The sequence below is a fragment of the Thamnophis sirtalis genome, unplaced genomic scaffold, assembly GCF_051295495.1.
Source record: "Thamnophis sirtalis isolate CommonGarterSnake01/CBP01778 unplaced genomic scaffold, rThaSir2_p1.2 scaffold_14, whole genome shotgun sequence".
NCBI lineage: Eukaryota > Metazoa > Chordata > Lepidosauria > Squamata > Natricidae > Thamnophis > Thamnophis sirtalis.
Window position 1 is genome coordinate 41789795 of NW_028261394.1, and position 21529 is coordinate 41811323.

Below are 21529 nucleotides of genomic sequence, written 5' to 3' on the forward strand. Positions count from 1 at the left end.
GCCAGTTGTTTCGCCGGATTTGGCATTGGTTACTAGTCGGGCCCCACCCAGGGGCCTAGGACGTCGTAACGTATTTTCGTAATATGCGTGCAGATCCAAGCAGTGCGGGTTTTTGCATTTGACTGATGGTGATTTTGTCAATTTTCAACTGTTTTAAATGTAATTCCAGTGCTTTTGGAATAGCACCCAGTGTGCCAATTACCACTGGAATTACCACTGCTGGTTTATTATTATTACTATTATTATTATTATTTTCTCATCTTTCTCCTTTCTTAAAAATCCTGGCCGATCTCAGGCTCTCTCACCAGCTTCTTGGCTTGGATAGTTTCCCAAGAAAGGGGACTTGTCCTGTTTTGAGTTTTAGATTTGCATATGTTTTGTCCTTCGCTGAAATAAAAATGTACCGTTTCCCAGTTTTTTTGGCGTTCATCTCTCGCAATCGGACAACAGAATTATCTTCTCCACATCTGCTGGCAGAAGGAAATCTTAGCTGAGTTTGTAGCCGAGAGGCGAATGCGTGACTCAAGCAGTTGCTCGGCTCACAATTTGATCTCTGAGGCCAGGGGTGGATTTCATCTTCCATGTGTTGTACGTTTCTCCCTCCACTTCCCCCTCCCTGTGTTACTTTTCAAAGGCTGTGCTCCAGCCCGTAAGCTGCTATCCAGGGACGAGCGGAACACTTAATCTTCATTATTATGAACTCTTAGTTATTAATTGAGACTCTGGAAAGAGTGCAGAGAAGAGCAACAAAAAAGATCAAGGGACTGGAGGCTAAAATATATGAAGAACTCTTACAGGGATTGGGTATGTCTAGTCTTAAGAAAGGAAGGATTAGGGGAGACGTGATAGCAGTATTTCAATATTTGAGGGGCTCCTACAAAGATGAGGGGTCAAACTCAGTGGTGAAATTCAAAGATTTTCCCTACCGGTTGTGTGGGCGTGTAACCCTTACCTTAAGTTGAATCGGCTTTCTTTCAAAGCGCTATTTAAAGTGCCCTTCTTTCTCCGCGCTCGCTGTTGTCGCCCTGTTGATGACGTCAGCGACGCGGTTTAATCGGGCGCGCTTTAGTCGAGCGCGGTTTTGTCGTGCCACGGTCTTTCCCACATATTAATATAACCTGAGATTTAAGTCTCACTGATTATTCAGCCCTATTTATATTGGCTGCAGCCTTAACATTATTCTAGAGCAGGGATTATTATTTATTTTTTTTAATGTCTGGCTTGAAAGCATGTTAGACATTGAAGAAAACGTCTCCTGTCACCACGTGGAAACTTGGAGGTGTATTTTTCACAGAGTTTGGCGCAACCTGAGAACATTTTAACTTCTTGAACTTGTACCTCAAATCTTTTTTTATTTTATTTTTTAAAAAGATGGGGCTGTTTTGGCTGGCAACAGAGATGTTGATGCAGAGTTTGCTACTAGGTTCGTGTGACTCATACGCTCGCACTCCAGAGAGAAGCAGATGTCAAACCGCGTCTTTTCACAATTATTTTTATTGGCATATTCCTCGTGTTTTCTTACTGGCTATGCCTACATTAGCATCTAATAATTGCGGCTATATATTTCGAAAGCCACTTTTTAAAGCACATTTTAATTATTTATGTCATATTTCTGCTCCCAGCCCTCCCCCCTTTTTCTTCCAAAAGAGAAAGAATCGAACAATTAAAAAGAGTTGAATTTATTCTTAACCTAAGTCAAAAGGCCCAACGAATAAAAGGAAAGCTTTAGAAAGAGTGCAGAGAAGAGCAACAAAGATAATTAGGGGACTGGAGGCTAAAACATATGAAAAACGGTTGCAGGAACCGGGTATGTCTAGTTTAATGAAAAGAAAGACCAGAGGAGACATGATAGCAGTCTTCCAATATCTCAGGGGTTGCCACAAAGAAGAGGGAGTCAAGCTATTCTCCAAAGCACCTGAGGATAGGACAAGAAGCAATGGGTGGAAACTAATCAAAGAGAGAAGCAACTTAGAACTCAGGAGAAATTTCCTGACAGTTAGAACAATTAATCAGTGGAACAACTTGCCTCCAGAAGCTGTGAATGTTCCAACACTGAAAGTTTTAAAGAAGATGTTGGATAACCATTTGTCTGAAGTGGTGTAGGGTTTCCTGTCTAAGCAGGGGGTTGGACTACCTCCAAGGTCCCTTCCAACTCTGTTATTGTATTCCATTCTAAAATTCCCTCCTGAAAGCAAGATTGGCAAATCAAAGTAGTCGCCAGTGGAGGACTTTCCATCATATAGGACTGGTCAGAAAAAAAAAAATCCAAAGCACCAGAAGGCAGGACAAGAAGCAATGGAGAAACCACCTCGAATTGAGCCCAACAGTGAGGACAATTAACCAGTGGAACAGCTTGCCTCCAGACATTGTGTGTTTTCCATCACTGGAGGTTTTTAAGAAGAGTCTGGACAGCCACTTGTCTGGAATGATATAGGGTCTCCTGCTTGAGCAGTGGGTTGGACTAGAAGACCTCCAAGGTCCCTTCCAGCTCTATTCTCCAAAGCACCTGAGGGCAGGGCAAGAAGCAATGAGTGGAAACTAATCAAGGAGAGAAGGAACCTGGAATTAAGGAGAAACTTCCTAACAGTGAGGACAGTGAACTAGTGGAACAGAAGTTGCCTTCAGAAGTTGTGAGTTTTCCATCACTGGAGGTTTTTAAGAAGAGTCTGGACAGCCACTTGTCTGGAATGATATAGGGTCTCCTGCTTGAGCAGTGGGTTGGACTAGAAGACCTCCAAGGTCCCTTCCAGCTCTATTCTCCAAGGCACCTGAGGGCAGGACAAGAAGCAATGGGTGGAAACTAATCAAGGAGAAAGCAACCTGGAATTAAGGAGACACTTCCTAACAATGAAGACAATGAACTAGTGGAATAACTTGCATCCAGAAGTCGTAGGTGCTTCATCCCCGGAGGTTTTTAAGAAAAGACTAGATAGTCACTTGTCTGAAATGGTATAGGGTCTCCTGCTTGAGCAGAGGGTTGGACTAGGAGACCTCGAAAGTCCCTTCCAGTTCTAGTCTGATTCCGAAGTCAACTCTCATCCCCTTGCAGAGCCTCACCGGCTCCAGATGCATTTTTTCAAAAGGTTTCTGGGGTTACCAGTGGAAGAGGCCGAAAGCTTCTCCCTTGCAACATTAGAGGGACGTGTTTACTACTAAACGCAGAACAAAAAAAAAGGCAGCTTTGTCTGTGTCTCCTCCCCGCCCTTCCCCAAATTCAGCAAAAGAAGTTATTTGCAGGGTAGAAACTGGAGCTTGGAAATTGCTGCCAGCTAGGAAAAGAACAGCAAGCGGAATGTTTTCCGAAGGGTGTAAAATTCAAGGGTTTTTTTGTTAGTTTACCCCCTCCTCCCTGTTTCGGTCTTTGTTTTTGACCGTTTAGAGGAAGCCCTACCACACAACTGTTGCCGACCCACCGGCTTGCCTTTGTGTGGTCTGAAATGCCAGCCTGCAAAGCGGAGCGATTGAAAGGGCAGCTGCCAAAATGGGCAGGGAGCGGGCTTGCCCTTTTCCTTGGTGCTGGCATTTGAATCACACACCCACGGCTCCCAAACAAGCGAAGGGGTTTCCCCCTTTGTTTGAAAAATTAGGGGGAGGAGGAGGAGGAGGAAGAAGAGGAAGGGGAAAGGAGAAAAAAATAGTTGTAGTAGGAAGGAGGAGGAAGAAGAAGAGGGAGGAGGAGGAGGAGGAGGAGGAGGAGGGGGAAAGAAGAAAAAATAGTAATAGGCAGGAGGAGGAGGGGGAGGGGAAGGAGGAGGAGGAGGAGGAGGAGAAGATGGGGAGAAGGAGGAAGAGGAAGGGGAAAGAAGAAAAATAATAGTAATAGGAAGGAGGAGGAAAAAGAAGAAGAGGAGGGAGGAGAAGGAGGAGGGGGGAAGAAGAAAAAAATAGTAGTAGGCAGGAGGGGGAGGAGGAGGAGGAGGAGAAGAAGAAGAAGAAGAAGGGGAGGAGAAGGAGGAGGAGGAAGAAGGAGGAAGAAGAAGAGAGGAGGAGGAGGAGGAGGGAGGAGGAGAAGGAGGAGGAGGGGAAAGAAGAAAAAATAGTAATAGGCAGGATGAAGAGGGGGAGGGGAAGAAGAAGGAGGAGGAGGAGAAGGAGGAGGAGGAGAAGAAGAAGAAGGGGAGGAGGAGGAAGAGGAAGGGGAAAGAAGAAAAAATAGTAGTAATAGGAAGGAGGAGGAGAAAGAAGAAGAAGGAGGAGGGGCGGAAGAAGAAAAAGATAGAGGTAGGCAGGAGGGGGAGGAGGAGGAGAAGGAGGAGAAGAAGAAGAAGGGGAGGAGGAGGAAGAAGAAGGAGGAGGAAGAAGAAGAAGAAAGTAGGAGGAGGAAGAAGGAGGAGAAGCAGCAGCACCTGCAGCCTCTGGGCCAATGCCGCAGTGAATCATATTTGTCCTGAACATGAAATGTGTCATGGAGACATGCATTGCTTCAACCATCAAGCTGAATCCAGCTCAATGGCCAAGGATTGTGTTTGGTCAAAGCTTGCTTCAATTCCAATTCCAGTTGGGCAGGCAGCAAAAGTAAGAGAGGGTTACTGTACCCTGAATAGGTCCTGGTTAATAAGGCACCAGGGTAGAAATAGGACATGGTGAGTTCTACTCCTGTCTTAGGTATGAAAGCCAACTGGGTAACCTGAGTCAATTGCCAGGAGACGGTGAGTTCCAGTCCTGCCTTAGAGATGAAAACTCTCTCTATGGTGAGAGTTCTACTCTCACCATAGGCATGAAAGCCAACTGGGTGACTTTGGGCCACTCACTAGGTGACGGGGAGTTCTAGTCCTTCTATACACATGAAAACAAGCTGGTTGACTTTGAGCCAATCACCAGTAGATGGTGAGTTCTAGCCTCACCTAAGCATGAAAGCTGGCTGGTTGACTTTGATCAATCTCCAGAAGATGGGAAGTTCTAGTCCTGCCTTAGGCCATCCATCCATCCATCCATCCATCCATCCATCCATCCATCCATCCATCCATCCATCCATCCATCCATCCATCTATCTATCTATCTATCTATCTATCTATCTATCTTCTATCTATGGTAAATACCACTCACTCATCATGAAATCTCCAGAACCGTAAAGTCTACAATCTTGAAATTCGGCACATATGAGCCTCTTAGATTCTAGGTACTCGCTAAGAAAGGATTTTTCGAAATGACCATCAGATCATTATCATTTCATGTAGCATTATATTAACATGCATCAATTCTAAGGAGTTGGACATTCTACTCCTCCTCCCCACCTGAAAGGAACTCTGTTCCAACTGCCATTTGCCTTATATGGGCGTGGCCAACGCCTGACTCATCTGGCTTGCAGGCTGGCCCGATCGCATGGTTTCATTGCAAAGCATGGGTATCCAGCTAGTTACTTATAAACTAAAAAGGCTAGCTGGGGATTCTGGGAGTTGAAGTACATGTGTCTGAAAAATTGCCACATTTGGAGAACCCTGCCATAAAAGAACCCCAATCCTAGCACAACCCATCAAAATTTTTCTTCATGAGGGATTAATTCAAGAGTCCGAACTAAACGAGCAGAACTGGAAAGTGAATTTTCTCTCCATTTGGCCCTCACGTTACGCCAAAAATAATAAAAGGAAGTTGTATTGTGGCCAAGGTACTATTTGAAACTCATCCCGCTGTGCTTTTGTGGATAACATAATGTTCAAACGAGGCGGGGGAAGTAATAGCAGTGCATGTGCAGGCAAGAAATCAGGTTGATACCAGAATTAATTGTGGGTTTACCAACCAATGCTGTAGTTTAGGCCAGGGCGTGAAGACGAACTGCAATGCATGGTTTATTTTTGGTTAGTTTTAATATCTCCCTGGCTTGTTCCAGTCTAGAAAATTGCCATGTGAAAGCCAGGTCCCTACAGAGAGGAAGATCATATCAGAAATTGGCTAAGGAAGGAAGCTGTGGCTAGTTTGCTTTCATCAAAAGACATAACCTTGGTGTCAGCGTTCCAAGTATCATGTAGAATTAAATCAGAGTCCAAGACAAAACGATCCTTAAAGTTCCAATTTAATAAAGCAGACATCTTAGCACATCTGTGTTAATCCCAATTCTGGAAATGACATCAGAATCCCACCCACTTAAAAGTTCATGATCTTGTCCCCACACCCACAATCCATCACATGGTCCAATCTTCTTCTTCCACGCTGGCGTCTCCACTCAGCTGCTTCCGGTCAGGTGTAAAAGTGCGGAGACAAAAGATGACCTTGGCTTCTAGTAAAGAATGACAACAATACATTCCACAATCCTACTCCTGTTTATTCCCCCCTCCCATCAACTATACTAATGAAACAGCATAATGAAATAAGAGAAAGTGTCAAAATTCTAAAAGGAATATAATTGCAGGCCTGACACTTGGTTTATTCAACAAACCATGGCTTCATGTGGCATCGAACCCCAGCCGGTCGTCAAGTTGTGTTGCGGTCTGGAACAAAAGTTGGTTTCGGGGAATTCATTTTCATGGTGCACAACTTTTTATATCAAGATTGGGTTTGGTTTTAAACAACGTTTGCTTGTCCGGATTGCATGCGTGATCCAAAGTTTTAATTACATATTGTCTTATTATAGGTAGTCCTCAGCTTACGACCACAGCTGAGCCCAAATTTTCTCTTCTGTTTGGCGAGACACTTGCTAAGTGGATTTTGCCCCATTGTATGACCTTGCTTGCCACCGTTGTTAAGTGAATCCCTGCAGCTGTTAAATTAGCGGCACCGCTGTTCAGTGAAGCCGGCTTCCCCATTGCCTTTGCTTGTCGGATGGTCGCAAAAGGGGATCATGTGACCCCCAGGGCTGTCATAAATATGAGTCAGTTGCCAAGCATCTGAGTTTTGATCACGTGACCCGGGAGGGGGGCCCCTGCAATGGTCGTAAGTGTGAAAAAACAGTCATACGTCACTTTTTTTTCAGTGCAGTTGTATTTTGAATGGTCAGTGAGTGAACTGTTGTAACTGCGAACAGTCATTAAATGATCTATTGTTAAGACAAGAACTATCTGTGTATTGCTCATCGATGGAATATGATCATACTGTCCCTATCGCAGGGCAGTAACTATATTGAATTATATGGTCTAGTGCAATGTTAAGAGGGAGTCAAGCTATTCTCCAAAGCACCTGAGGGCAGAACAAGAAGCAATGGGTGGAAACTAATCAAGGAGAGAAGCAACCTGAAACTAAAGAGAAATTTCCTGACAGTTAGAACAATTAATCAACTTGCCTCCAGAAGTTGTGAATGCTCCAACACTGAAGTGGTGCAGAGTGGTTGGACTAGAAGACCTCCGAAGTCCCTTCCAACTCTGTTATTCTATTCTAATGCAATATCATTAGATATTGCATTGTTCCAATCATTTTCTAGACTGGAAACAAGCCAAGGAGATGTTAAAACTAACCACAAATAAACCATGGAGCCCGTCTTCACGCCCTGGCCTAAACTACAGCATTGGTAAACCCACAATTAACTCTGGTATCAACCTGGTTTCTTGCCTGCACATGCACTACTATTACTTCCCTCATTTGCACATTATGTTATCCACAAAAGCACAGTTTTCAGTTTCAGTTATATAACATGTGAAGGATGTGTGTTTGTGTTTTTATTTTTATAGTTATCATGTACAATGAAGATGGCGTTTAATTTCGTTGTGCAATGACAATAAAGTAAATGAAACTAGTAAAGTGATCAGTATTCTCTTCCCTCCCCCCCCTTTTTTTGTTGGTTCAAAAGTTTTATTTCTTTTAAAACAAACATTTCATCATTCCTCAATCAGTAAGACATCGAAGTACAATTTTTTGTGTGTCAAAATAGTTCTAGTTTACCACCAAATTCTTGTCTAGCCTAATGTATACCCCTCGCTCCCTCCCCCCCAACCCCCCTCCTCCTCCCCCCCCCCCGACTTCCCAGAGCCCGTACACGGTATGGATTTTTAACAAACACAGTCTAATATCTATTGAGAAAAAAGAAATAAAGAAATTAATGACATTCTACAGGGCGGGGCATAACCTTTTCCTAGGGGGTCACAGCAACACTTGTAATAACAACACAAATAATTCATACACCATTCGAAAGCCCATCAAAAACTGAGTTTATTGACACGATTTAATAGTCAGTATGACCACCATTAGCCCTTCGAACAGCATTCAAACGAGGTGGATAAGAACACAACAAATCTTCAAACAGTTCCATTCGATTTTCCAGATTTTCCAGAGGGCGGGGCATAACCTTTTCCTAGGGGGTCACAGCAAGATCGACAGCAGTTTACAACTTCCGCAACACCTCATTTTAAAGCCCATAAAAAACTGAATTGAATGAGCTATTAAATGTTAAATTTGTTTCGGTTGAAACTTTGAGAATGAATTTGGAAACTGTGTTGAAAAATCTGGAAAATCGAACGGAACTGTTTGAAGATTTGTTGTGTTCTTATCCACCTCGTTTGAATGCTGTTCGAAGGGCTAATGGTGGTCATACTGACTATTAAATCGTGTCAATAAACTCAGTTTTTGATGGGCTTTCGAATGGTGTATGAATTATTTGTGTTGTTATTACAAGTGTTGCTGTGACCCCCTAGGAAAAGGTTATGCCCCGCCCTGTACATTGACCTTAGCTTCTTCTTGCTGAACTAACTTTTAACAGTTTAAATCATTTCTGATCTTAAGCATAGGCTAACTGGAATTTCTTGGTCCCGTATTTATTTTGTATATAGTCAATCCATTTTTTCTGGTCTCGTTTATATCTCTCATTTGAGTGATCTTTAAGATATGCCGATATTTTAGCCATCTCGGCTAAGTTTGTAACTTTCAATGTCCATTCTTGAGTTGTAGGCAAGTCTTCCTTCTTCCAGTATTGCGCCACCAACAGTCTTGCTGCCGTTATTAGGTGCAGAATCAAGTTAGTCTCTACCACTGTAAAGTCAGTACATATACCTAGTAAGAATAACTAATATTCCTCCCCGCCTTTAATTATCTTCCAGATGGGAAAGAACCCATTGCAGAAGAGCCAAAATCAGAAACCCTTCACGACGCTTCCGACCTAGCTCTGCCCCCTGAAATGCCCATTTTAATTGACTTCCATGCCTTGAAGGACATCCTGGGGCCACCGATGTATGAACTGGAGGTATGGCTTCTTCTCGGGTTTTATTCTGCTACTCGGGGGTGGGGGGCAGGGGGGAGCTTTGCTTTGCTTGTTTGCCCGTACGGCTTCCCCTTGCATTTTTACCTGCTTTCGAACTGCTAGGTTGGCAAAAGCTGGGGCAAGTCACCGGAGCTCACCCCATTAGGTGGCGCTAGGGGTTCGAACCGCCAAACTGCCGACCTTTCTGATCGACAAGCGCAGCGTCTTAGCCACTGAGCCATCGTAACCACAGATGAAACCTTCAAGAAATGGGTAACGCATTTTGGACCAGCGGAGAGTTAAAAAGAGCAGTTCCAGATGGTCCCCATCTCAACGTGGCCGTTGGCCAACATCACTGGGTAGCAGCCTCAAACAATATGTGCTGAAACAGCTTCCTTGGCCTAACTTAACTGCCCTGTCTTTTTTTTTTTTTTTTTGGGGGGGGGGGGGGGAGGTCTCACTGGAAAACATTCCTTCCTCCTTTGGTCCATTTGTTTGTCTTTCCTCCAGCTTGCCGTGGGCCTCTTGTTCTTTCTTTCTTTTTCTTTCTTTTTTTTTTCTCCTCCTTGGCTCGGAGAGTTTTCACCTCTGACCTCCGCTCTGCCATCAATAACTAGCTGGAAATCTAGACCTCGCCTGTCAGCGCTTGGCCAGGAGGAAGAGAAACCGAAAACCGAAGTTAATTGCATCAATTAGCCTTCTGGAAGTGGAAGAAGACCTCCCCACCCCCCCCAAATGAAATATTTTTAAAACGAATACCTTAGGCCCATGAGCTGCGCAGTTCCTGCAAAAGGAACCAGACATTTCAGAATCAACATTTCTTCATTTAGGGGAAAGGAGAGGGACGCAGTGGCTCAGCGGCTAAGACGCTGAGCTTGTCGATCAGAAAGGTCGCCAGTTTGGCGGTTTGAATCCCTAGCGCCGTGTAACAGTGAGCTCCCGTTACTTGTCCCAGCTTCTGCCAACCTAGCAGTTCGAAAGCATGTAAAAATGCAAGTAGAAAAATAGGAACCACCTTTGGTGGGAGGGTAACAGCGTTCTGTGCGCCTTCGGCGTTTAGTCATGCCAGCCACATTGCCACAGAGATGTTGTCGGACAGCGCTGGTTCTTCGGCTTTGAAACGGAGATGAGGACCGCCCCCTAGAGTCAGGAACGACTAGCACATATATGCGAGGGGAACCTTTATCTTTACCTTTAGGGGAAAGGAAGGAAGCTGTACTGCTTAAATATGTTGAGTCGAATTCTGAAAGAAAAGCTTGCTGGGTGATGCGGGGAGAAGCTGGATTTGGAACAACTGTTTTGCAGAGGTATTGCAGATATTGGGCCAGTGATAGATATATAAGGCATATTAAAAGATAAAAGAGCAATAGCAATAGCAATAGCAGTTAGACTTATATACCGCTTCATAGGGCTTTCAGCCCTCTCTAAGCGGTTTACAGAGTCAGCATATTGCCCCCAACAACAATCCGGGTCCTCATTTTACCCACCTCGGAAGGATGGAAGGCTGAGTCAACCCTGAGCCGGTGAGATTTGAACAGCCAAACTGCAGAACTGCAGTCAGCTGAAGTAGCCTGCAGTGCTGCATTTAACCACTGCGCCACCTTGGCTAAAAGAGTTAAGGTGAGCTTAATTTCTGGGAATTCTACAGATACATCCAGGCAAGAGAGCTGGGCTAGGGATGGCGTCCTCTTCTTCTCTCTCAAATTCCATCCCTGCAACCTTGAGAGACAATGGCAAGCTTGCATCCAGGCGGTAATTAGATCTGACCCTAAGCGTCATTAAAGAGTTGCAATTGAAAAGGTCCTTTTTAATTGCCATCTTCATGGCCGAATGAGGTGGCAGCGTCTGGAGAAGGACCTTCAAATACGCCTGCAGTTGGACTGCATGGAGGGGTGTGTGTGTGTGTGCTGACATTCATCCCAAATTGCACATGGCTTTTAACGTTTCAAACCACAGTTTATATTCAGAACTACAGGTAGTTCTTGACTTATGGCCTAAAATTTCTGTTACTAAGAGAGACATTTGTTAAGTGAGATTTGTCTCCTTTTACCATCCTTCTTGCCACAGCCGTTAAATGAATCACAACTGTTGTTAAGCCAGTGGCATGGTTGTTAAGTGAATCTGGCTGCCCCATTGACTTCGCTTGTCAGGAGGGGGGGCGAAATGAATTTTGATCAGGCGGCCATAAGGATGGGTCGTAAGTTTGAAAGAAACGTTCGCAAGTCCCTTTTTCAGTGCCATTGTAACTTTGAACCATCAGTAGATGAACTGCTGTAAGTTGAGGACTACCTGTATTGCACAGTGATTACCTGTAATACCATTAAGAACCAGTGAGTTGTATTCTGCCTAGCCTGGCCCACCCAATCGTGGGAAAGCTGTATTTGGTTACTTGCTTGCCAAAGAAAATAGCAATCACACTTAGACTTATATACCGCTTCACAGTGCTTTCACAGCCCTCTCTAAGCGGTTCACAGAGTCAGCCTCTTGCCCCCCAGCCATCTGGGTCCTCATAGCTTTAACATTTCAAGTTTTGGCCCCTTCTGTACCCAAGAATGTCATGCAGGCTGCATTTGATACACAGATCAGATGAAGGTTGACTCTTTGAGCATCCCGCCTCTCCTTTCTTCCAGGTGTCCGTGCGGCTGAATCAACCAGGCGTAGCGATAGGCTTGGCCTGGACGCCCTTAGGCGGAGAGATCATGTTTGTGGAAGCCAGTCGGATGGATGGGGAAGGCCAGTTGACGCTAACCGGGCAGTTGGGGGACGTCATGAAGGAATCGGCCCACCTCGCCATCAGCTGGCTGCGGAGCAACGCAAAGAGATACCAGCTGACCAACGGTAGAGGAGGCTGTGGGGCCATCCCGAAGTGTCTTTTTAGCGGCATCTCGCTATAGATCTGTAGACCAGTCATTCAACAATCACACTTCTTTGTGTTTGGGATGCAGCCTCACCAATGGTGGGAGAAGGTTGTGGCTTATGTGGGCAAGATCAGTGACAAATAAATTTAATAACAACAACAATAATAATTACTCGGAACTGCCTATATACTCCGATGCTACCTTAACAGCTCTTAGGTTAGGACTTGAACTGTTAGTTCATATAGTTTTTATTACTACTATTACTACTACTACTACTACTACTAACAACAACAATGATTAAAACAGTGATATCCATTGTCATTGGGGCACTTGGTACCATGTCCAAGAATTTTATAAAACACTTCAAGAAATAGCAGCTTCCTGCAATAACACCAGTGGAACTGGAAAAAAACTGTGCTACTCTGAGCATTGTACATCTTAAGAAGGTACTTGGTTGATACCTAAGATGCTGGCAGCAACCCGTATCAACCATTAGCACCATCAATGGCATTTGTGATGCATTTTTGAATGTTCAGTTGGCTGTGTTTCATGTTTAATGAATATTAAGTATATAATAATTTTAAGTATTTAAAGTAAGTATATAATAATTTTAAGTACTTAAATATTAAGTAAATAATAATAATAATAATAATAATAATAATAATAATAATACATTTCAAGAAGATACTTGGTTGATACCTAGGATGCTGGCAGCAACCCACATCAACCATCAGTGCCAGTCAGTGTTATCTGTGATACATTTTAAAACGTTGATTGAGTTTCATGTTTAATGAATAAAATAACAATAATAATAGTAGTAATAATAGCAATACTGCTGCCAATTACCTCCAATAGACCGATTAGATCCCACAGATTAGGCCTCCTCCGAATTCCATCCGCCGGCCAATGCCGGCTGGCGACTACCCGGAGGAGGGCCTTCTCTGTGGCTGCTCCGACCCTCTGGAACGAGCTCCCCGTGGAGATTCGCACCCTCACCACCCTCCAGGCCTTCCGCCAAGCCCTTAAAACCTGGCTGTTCCGACAGGCCTGGGGCTAAAGAGTTTTGGCCCCCCTTCTCGAATGGTATGGTTGTTGTGTGTTTTTAAATTTTGTATTGTTATGTCTTGTCTTTTTTATCCCCCTGTCTGAACCCCCTTCCCTGATTGAATTGTGAGCCACCCTGAGTCCCCTTCGGGGAAAAGGGCAGCATATAAATGTAATAAATCCAATCCAATCCAATAATAGTAATAATGACTCAATAGGTAGACAAAAATGCCAAACCTTGTCTGAATATCGGACTGACTGTGCAATGATTAATAGCAACAACAATTATAATAATATCTTGCCCATTTTAATGCAGTAATTGCTTTGTTACTCATCCTCTCCAATTTTATACTATAGTTTTATCTGATTGTAAGCCGCCTAGAATCACGTGACAGCTATATGGAGGGAAAATAAGTCTAATAAATAAATGATAAATTAACTCTAGTCGTTTTGAAGGGTAAAGAAGATTGTTTGTTTTTAAGTGAGGGTTTGTTACCATGCATCATCTCATCAAACAGGCACTAACTTCCTTCTGCCATTAATCTAATCTCCATCTAGGAAAGACAGGTTAATTTTTTTCTTTTATTTTCTAAAGGCCAGATGTGGGTATATTGATGCAGGTGCTTCTCCCCCCCCCCTCTCTCTCTCTTCCCCCTTCCCTTGGCTGGCACTCTTTCTGCTTTCAAATACGGGGGTTTTCTTCCAAAATGGAAACATGTTAGGAATTCAAGCCTTCCAGCGCGCTCGGGGTGGGTTTCTTTTTATTTATTTTTAGAACAAAGACTGGCCAAGCACCAATCTGCAAATCCCTTTCTCTTTCTTAAAGCTTCTGGAAGTTTTGATCTCCTTGACAACACAGACATCCATCTGCACTTCCCAGCTGGAGCTGTCACAAAAGATGGACCATCTGCGGGCGTTACCATAGTAACCTGCCTCGCCTCCCTCTTCAGTGGGCGGCTGGTGCGTTCAGATGTAGCCATGACTGGGGAAATTACACTAAGAGGACTTGTTCTTCCAGTAAGTATTGTTTAGAGATGGTTAATGGCGGTTAAAGCTTTTACCCGCCCCCGGATTCACCTCCCGGTTTTTTTCCCCCCTTCTTTATTCTAAGAATACCTTATCCTGGCTTCCTAGAGAGCTTTCTGAAAGCTTCCCTTATGAGATCTCTGTTTGGCAGGGCTGGGCCCACGTCCCCTAAAGACTAGATTTTGTGCAGCTCCTTTTGCCCTCGGAGTAAGCCAGCATCCCGATGGCGAGATTAAGGGAAGATCAGATCACAGCGATTTCTTGGCACTGCAGGGTTTTAACGTCGTCAGGTGATGCTGAACTGGAAGCCCTGGTGACGTCATGACTCTTAAGCTCAGGGGCCCGTGAAGGAAGGGATTCCGGTCTCCGTTTGCAATCTAGATGGCCCCAGAAAGGTTCCCATGCTTGAGAGGCATTGTGGTTGAGAATTTGGGGAGTAGGGATTAAACGTCTAGGTTTCCTTAATTGAAATGGACCTCCTTTCAGAATGAGAACGTGTGTTTAGCGCAAACCTGGAACAGGCGATGGAAAAATGTCAATGTTTTTTTTTAAAGAGGTGTGCGGCATATGGTTTTGTATCTTTATCTAGAGAGAGAACTCTTGGCATGAGTATGGATTAACAGCAAGGCAGCCAGTAACTTGCAGCAGAGAACACCTGCTTAGAGACAGGCAGATAGTTGTTTCTTTCCTGTTTCCCCTCTTAGATCGATCTATCCATCCATTTCATCTATCTCATATCTATATCTATCTATCTATCTGTCTGTCTATCTATCTATCTATCTATCTATCTATCCATCTATCTATCCATCCATACATCATCTATATCATCTGTCTGCTGTCTGTCTGTCTGTCTGTCTATCTATCTATCTATCTATCTATCTATCTATCTATCTATCTATCTATCTATCTCTGTCTGTCTGTCAATCTATCTATATCATCTATCTATCTATATTGTCTGTCTGTCTGTCTGTCTCTATCTATCTATCTATCTATCTATCTATCTATCTATCTATCTATCTATCTATCATGTCTATCTATCTATCTATCTATCTATCTATCTATCTATCTATCTATCTATCTATCTATCTATCTATCTATCTATCTATTATATATCTATATTCTGCCTGCCTGCCTGCCTATCTATCTGCCTATCTGCCTATCTATCTATATCTATCTATCTATCTATCTATCTATCTATCTATCTATCTATCTATCTATCTATCTATCTATCTATCATCTATCTATCTATCTATCTATCTATCTATCTATCTATCTATCTATCTATCTATCTATCATCTATCTATATCATCTATCTATATCACCTATCTGTCTGTCTATCTATTATCTATCTATAGTCTGCCTGCCATCCCTCCCTCCCTCCCATCCATCCATCCATCCATCCATCCATCCATCCATCCATCCATCCATCCATCCATCCATCCATCTATCTATCTATCTATCTATCTATCTATCTCTACCTATTATCTATCTATTAACCAAATGTAGCCACCCGTAAACCATCCCCCCTCCCCCCCTGTACAACATGTGACTGATAAAGCTGAAGAGAACCAACCGGCTCCCACCCAGTAATAGGCCATTTAATAACCGGCTTTACTTAGCATATTAAGGCATAAGCTTGTTAGTTTTGGCTTTTGGTGCCCCATTGACTGAAGTCCATTGTGATTCATTCAAACATGGCTTAGCACAGTAACTGAATACCGTGAATGTGTTTGCAACGCTAGAGGTGGTGACTTCTGGCTTAACTTGCTCGCTGACGGGGTTTCTGCCTCTCTGAAATTAATACTGCTTACCAGAGCTTTTATTATATCAAAGGACAAGCAAAGCAGCCTTCATTTAACCTTCCCTTTAGTCCAGTACCTTGAAATTGTCCCATGCACAAAGGACTCACAGTTCAGGGTTAGGAGTTGTGCTTCGCATTCCAGAAACATCACACTCGATTCCTGGCCTTGCTGTTTAAAAAGGATGAAGGTAGCTGTGAAGGCAACACTTGAGGATTTCACCGGAACAGTAACTTGTTCGCTGTAGAAAGATCTGGATATGGTCTGTAGCAGAGGTGGGTTCCTACCAGTTCGCACCTATTCGGTAGAACCGGTTCGTCAAATCTACCGAACCGGTTAGAAGAGGTTCCACCAGTGGACCCGGAAAGCAGGCCACACCTACAGAAGGGGTTCCAAACATTTTTGAAACCCACCACTGACACACACACACACACACACACACACACACACACAGAGACTGACACAGACAGAGAGAGAGAGAAAGAGAAAGAAAGGAAGAAATAAATAAATAAAGAAAAAAGAAAGAAAAAGAGTGAGACAGAGATGAAAGAAAAAAAGAAAAAAGGGACAGAGAGACAAAAGGAAGGAAAGCGAGAGAGGGAGAGAGAGTGTGAGAACACATGGTCGGTAAGCCACTCCCACCAGGTCACATGGCTGGCAAGCCACTCCCACAAAGGAGGCCACACCCACAGAGTAGGTTCCAAACATTTTTGAAACCCACCACTGGTCTGCAGTGTCTTCTTTGGTCTTTCATGAACACACCAAAGAGGTCATGGGTTGTAAATTAACATGTTCATCTCAAGATTGAAAGTTTCCCAAAATAAGTGAGCAGTTTAAAATCCTGGCATTTCTCAAAGAAATTGCTCCTTAGGATGGAAGATTTCCCATACTCTCCAGAGTGATATTCTTCAGCATTGTCACCCACTACAGTGATCTTCCCTCCCATCAGCTAAGCCCCGTTTATGATTTGAAATGTGTCGTTTCGTAGATTGATGTGTGTTCCTCGAGATGGTTTGGTTTTCCGTCATTTTGCGAGATAGGTGGCTAAACCAATGAAGGAACATGGCCTTAAAGGTAAAGTGCTTCCTAACGTTACCATTGAGCTGTCATGGCAAACCTATTCACCCTTCCCAGTCTGCGGCGGCGGCGGCTTTCCTGAAGCCTGGGGAGGGCGAAAACTCCCACACATCGAGGGGTGGGGGGTTGTCCACGCGCATAGGTGGGGTGGCTCATCCCTGCGGGCGGGGCGTATTGCATTGTGGGTGTGGAACATGCAACTTTGTCACCTGTTTACATAAAGGTTCACCATCATTGCCATGGAGCAGTATTTCTCAACCTTGACCACTAAGACGCATGGACTTCAACTCCCAGAATTCCCCAGCCAGCATGCTCTCTCTCTCTCTCTCTCTCTCTCTCCCCCTCCCTCCCTCCCTCCCTAGCGCTCTATCTATCTATCTATCTATCTATCTATCTATCTATCTATCTATCTATCTATCTATCTATCTATCTATCTATCTATGGAGAGAGAGAGAGAGAGAGAGAGAGCATGCTGGCTGGGGAATTCTGGGAGTTGAAGTCCATGCGTCTTATATATATTCCAAGGAAGGTGGGATCTTTTTGCGAGTTAGTTCTTAGTTAGTCCCTCCCTCCCTCCCTCCATTTCTATCTCTATCTATCAATCTATCTATCTATCTATCTATCTACCTATCTATCTATCTATCTATCTATCTATCTATCTATTTATCTATCTATCTATGGAGAGAGAGCGAGAGAGCATGCTGGCTGGGGAATTCTGGGAGTTGAAGTCCATGCGTCTTATATATATTCCAAGGAAGGTGGGATCTTTTTGCGAGTTAGTTCTTAGTTAGTCCCTCCCTCCCTCCCTCCCTCCATTTCTATCTCTATCTATCAATCTATCAATCTGTCTGTCTATCTATCTATCTATCTATCTATCTATCTATCTATCTATCTATCTATCTATCTATCTATCTCTATCTATCTATCTATCTATCTATCTATCTATCTATCTATCTATGTATCTATGTATGTATCTATGTATGTATCTATGTATGTATCTATGTATGTATCTATCTATCTATCTATCTATCTATCTATCTATCTATCTATCTATCTATCTATCTATCTATCTATCTATCTATCTATCTATGGAGAGAGAGAGAGAGAGAGCATGCTGGCTGGGGAATTCTGGGAGTTGAAGTCCATGCGTCTTATATATATTCCAAGGAAGGTGGGATCTTTTTGCGAGAGTTAGTTCTTAGTTAGTCCCTCCCTCCCTCCCTCCATCTCTATCTCTATCTATCTCTATCTCTATCTCTATCTCTATCTCTATCTCTATCTCTATCTCTATCTCTATCTCTATCTCTATCTCTATCTCTATCTCTATCTATCTCTATCTATCAATCTATCTATCTATCTATCTATCTATCTATCTATCTATCTATCTATCAATCAAATCTATCTATCTAGAGAGAGGGAGAAAGCATGCTGGCTGGGGAATTCTGGGAGTTGAAGTCCATGCGTCTTATATATATTCCAAGGAAGGTGGCACCTTTTGCGAGAGTTAGTTCTTACACAGTCTGATCGAAGTAGTTTGCTAAGGGTTGCCAAAACTCCAAAGAGTGGAAACTGGGTCTCCCACCCATCGGATAGGATGTGCAAGAGAAAAAGGGCACCAGAAGAAGGATTTGTCTCTTGTATTTATATCCGCAGGTTCCTATTGAAACACACAAAAAAGATGCTGGAATCCCTTTGTTATGCATCCTAACTTCCCTTCCGTAAAAAGCCATTTATCAAAAGTTCTTGGATTCCTGTGAACACCTCCCCCCCCCCCCTTGGCTTCCCCTCCTGCCTCGGTTGGAGACACAGTGGGAGGCTGCTATGTCTTTTTCTCCGGAGTCAGAATAAGGCTGCAGCTGCTGTCCTGAATCTACTTTATAATTCAGTTAACAAGAGAGAATTACCCAGGTTGGGAACGCAATGTGCCTCCTCTGGACATGAGTCCCCAAACGGCTCCTTTCTTGCTTGAAAGGCCTCCGTGTTCTCTCTCTTTTTCTTTCTTTCTTTCTTTCTTTCTTTCTTTCTTTCTCTCTCTCTCAGTGTGTGTTTCTGTTTTCTCTCTTTCTGTCTCAGTTACTCTTTATCTGTTTCTCTTTCTCTCTCTCTTTTCTCTCTGTTTCTGTTTCTTTCTCTCCTTGTTTCTCTTTCTCTCTCTTTCTCTGTTTCTCTTTGTCTGTTTCTCTCCTCTCTTTCTCTCTGTTTCTGTTTCTCTCTCCTTCTCTCTGTTTCTCTTTCTCTGTGTCTCTCTCCTTCTCTCTCCTTCTCTCTGTTTCTCTCTCTCTCTCTCTCTCTCTCTCATTCTGATTCTCCCTGTCTTCCTCATAGGTCGGCGGAATAAAAGATAAAGTTTTGGCTGTGCACAGAGCTGGCCTGAAGAGCGTCATCATCCCTCAAAGGAACGAAAAGGACCTGGAAGAAATCCCCGCCAACGTACGGCAGGATCTCAATTTCGTCATGGCCAGCACCCTGGATGATGTCCTCAACTCAGCTTTCGAGGGGGGATTTTCCACAAAGGCCAGACTCGATCACTTCAATAGCAAACTCTAAAAAAAACCGAGTGGATGAAGTTAACCGAAAGGATAAAGCCGAGATTGACTTAGCCACTTGGGTTAAAAAGGGGAGGGGGCAGGAACAGGTTACCTGACATTAGTTGTTTGTTTTTATTTTTTTGAGAAGAAAAGGAATATTATTAAGGGAACAATGATGATTCTTGCAGCAGCTGCTTCTGATTGGCCCTACTCTGCATTCGTGGGGATAGGAGCTTTGCAGAGATAGATCTGAATGCTTAAACTCTTAATGATGATTATTTCCCAATGCTATTAAGAGATAGATTTTACACATGGACAGGCAGCCTAGCAGTCACTTAAGCATGCGAGCCTTCAGGAAAGCTATTTTTTTCTTCCCCCTGTTAAATTCAGTGAATGAACATAGGGGTTTGTTTTTTTTTGGCTGGAATGTCAAGAGTTCCATTCAAATGACTGTTGTTGCCAGCCAGAGTTTTCTTCTTTCTTGTAAAGGCAGACGCATTGCAAGCATAATCTTGAGAAGCGTCCCTCCCTCCCAACCGTAGTGCCAGTGCAGCAAAAAAAATACTCTTAAGCCTGAATGTGCAGGACCAGCCAATGACAAACAAGTGGCTCGTGAGCATTAAATTCTTTGCAGCGATATTTGAACGGCGTTCTTCGCTCCTGCCCCAGCTGCTGCTGCTTCTAAACTCCTGAAAATTGAATAATTGTGGTGAGCCAAAGAAGCCATTGGTTTCTTTCAGGCAAACGGTGCTGTTTAAGGCTTCGTTGAAAATTTTAATTTTGTCAACAATTATACCATGGGGTTTCATTGACCGAAGTTCTTCCATTTAAGTTCAGGTGCATTAGGAAGATATTGCAAGATTAACAACTTCCTTTCCGCAATTGTTGAAAAAGATTCCTTTGTGGAATCTGGCCACACATCCCACAACGGTGCACGGAGAGCTACAGAACATTTAGCTCCTGAGACGCTGAGTGCTTTTAATGTTCTCGCCGCAGATAACTTTCAACTATCGTGAAACGTTGGCTGGTTGATAAAGGGGCATCCACAAAGACAATTCTTTTTCCCGAGCTGGCAGCTTGTTCTGCGAAGGCATAAATGCGACATAGAGTAAAACTTTTCTTTGTAATCCACAAGCAAATGTATTCTTGAAATCTTACAAGCAAATGCGCTCTTTCCAATGTGAACGTCGGATTTCGTCCTAATTTTATTTAACAATAGTAATTTTTTTTTCTCATGGAGAATATATAGCTGCTGAAAGTTGACTTTGGCTCAATGGCACCTTGTCTTTTTTTTTTTAGGGACACTTTCTGAGGACACTGATCAGTATAAAGGTCACTTTTGCAAGATTTGGAAACATTTTTAGGATGTTTTAATATATACATGTGGCAAACTTAGCCAAACTATACTAGTAGTATAAAGCAGGTTAATTAATTATAATATGTTATTACATGCTATTAAAGGGATGCGGTGACTCAGTAGCTAAGACACTGAGCTTGTCGATCAGAAGGTTGGCAGTTTAACGGTTCGAATCCCTAGCACTGCATAACGGGGTGAGCTCCCGTTACTTGTCCCAGCTTCTGCCAACCTAGCAGTTTGAAAGCACGTAAAAACGCAAGTAGAAAAATAGGAACCACCTTTGGTGGGAAGGTAACAGCGTTCCGTGCGCCTTTGGCGTTTAGTCATGCCAGCCACATGATCACGGAGACGTCTTTGGACGGCGCTGGCTCTTCGGCTTTGAAACGGAGATGAGCATCGTCCCCTAGAGTCGGGAACGACTAGCGCATATGTGCGAGGGGAACCTTTACTTTACATGCTATTAAGTACCATCTCCAGCAGGGATCAACTCAGCGGACCTCCTCCGCAAGTACTAATCAGGTGAACACAACCGATGAACGCAACAGACACTCTGCAAAAGGGTTCTTTGTAATTAGCTTAAATCAGATCTTGTCCCAACCCTCTAAATTACTTCCTGGCTGCAAATCTAAGTAATTTTACAGAACAATTTTGGTCACCGTTCAAATAAAGCAAAAGCAGAAACCGAAATAGCACCACAGTTAATTATATCATTAACTGCACATGTATAGCCAGAACAGCAC

The 21529-nt window shown here is 43.4% G+C and overlaps 1 protein-coding gene across 1 annotated transcript in view; it reads left to right on the top strand.

The window, feature by feature from the left end:
* Positions 1-20700, top strand: part of LONP2 (lon peptidase 2, peroxisomal) — a 54707-nt gene extending 34007 nt beyond the window's left edge. The window contains exons 12-15 of the mRNA XM_087729533.1: positions 8961-9103; positions 11731-11938; positions 13829-14019; positions 19230-20700. Of these exons, the coding sequence (XP_087585659.1) occupies positions 8961-9103; positions 11731-11938; positions 13829-14019; positions 19230-19451 (764 nt within the window). The 3' untranslated portion in view covers positions 19452-20700. The remainder of the gene's footprint in view (positions 1-8960; positions 9104-11730; positions 11939-13828; positions 14020-19229) is intronic.
* Positions 20701-21529: the final 829 nt, after the last annotated feature.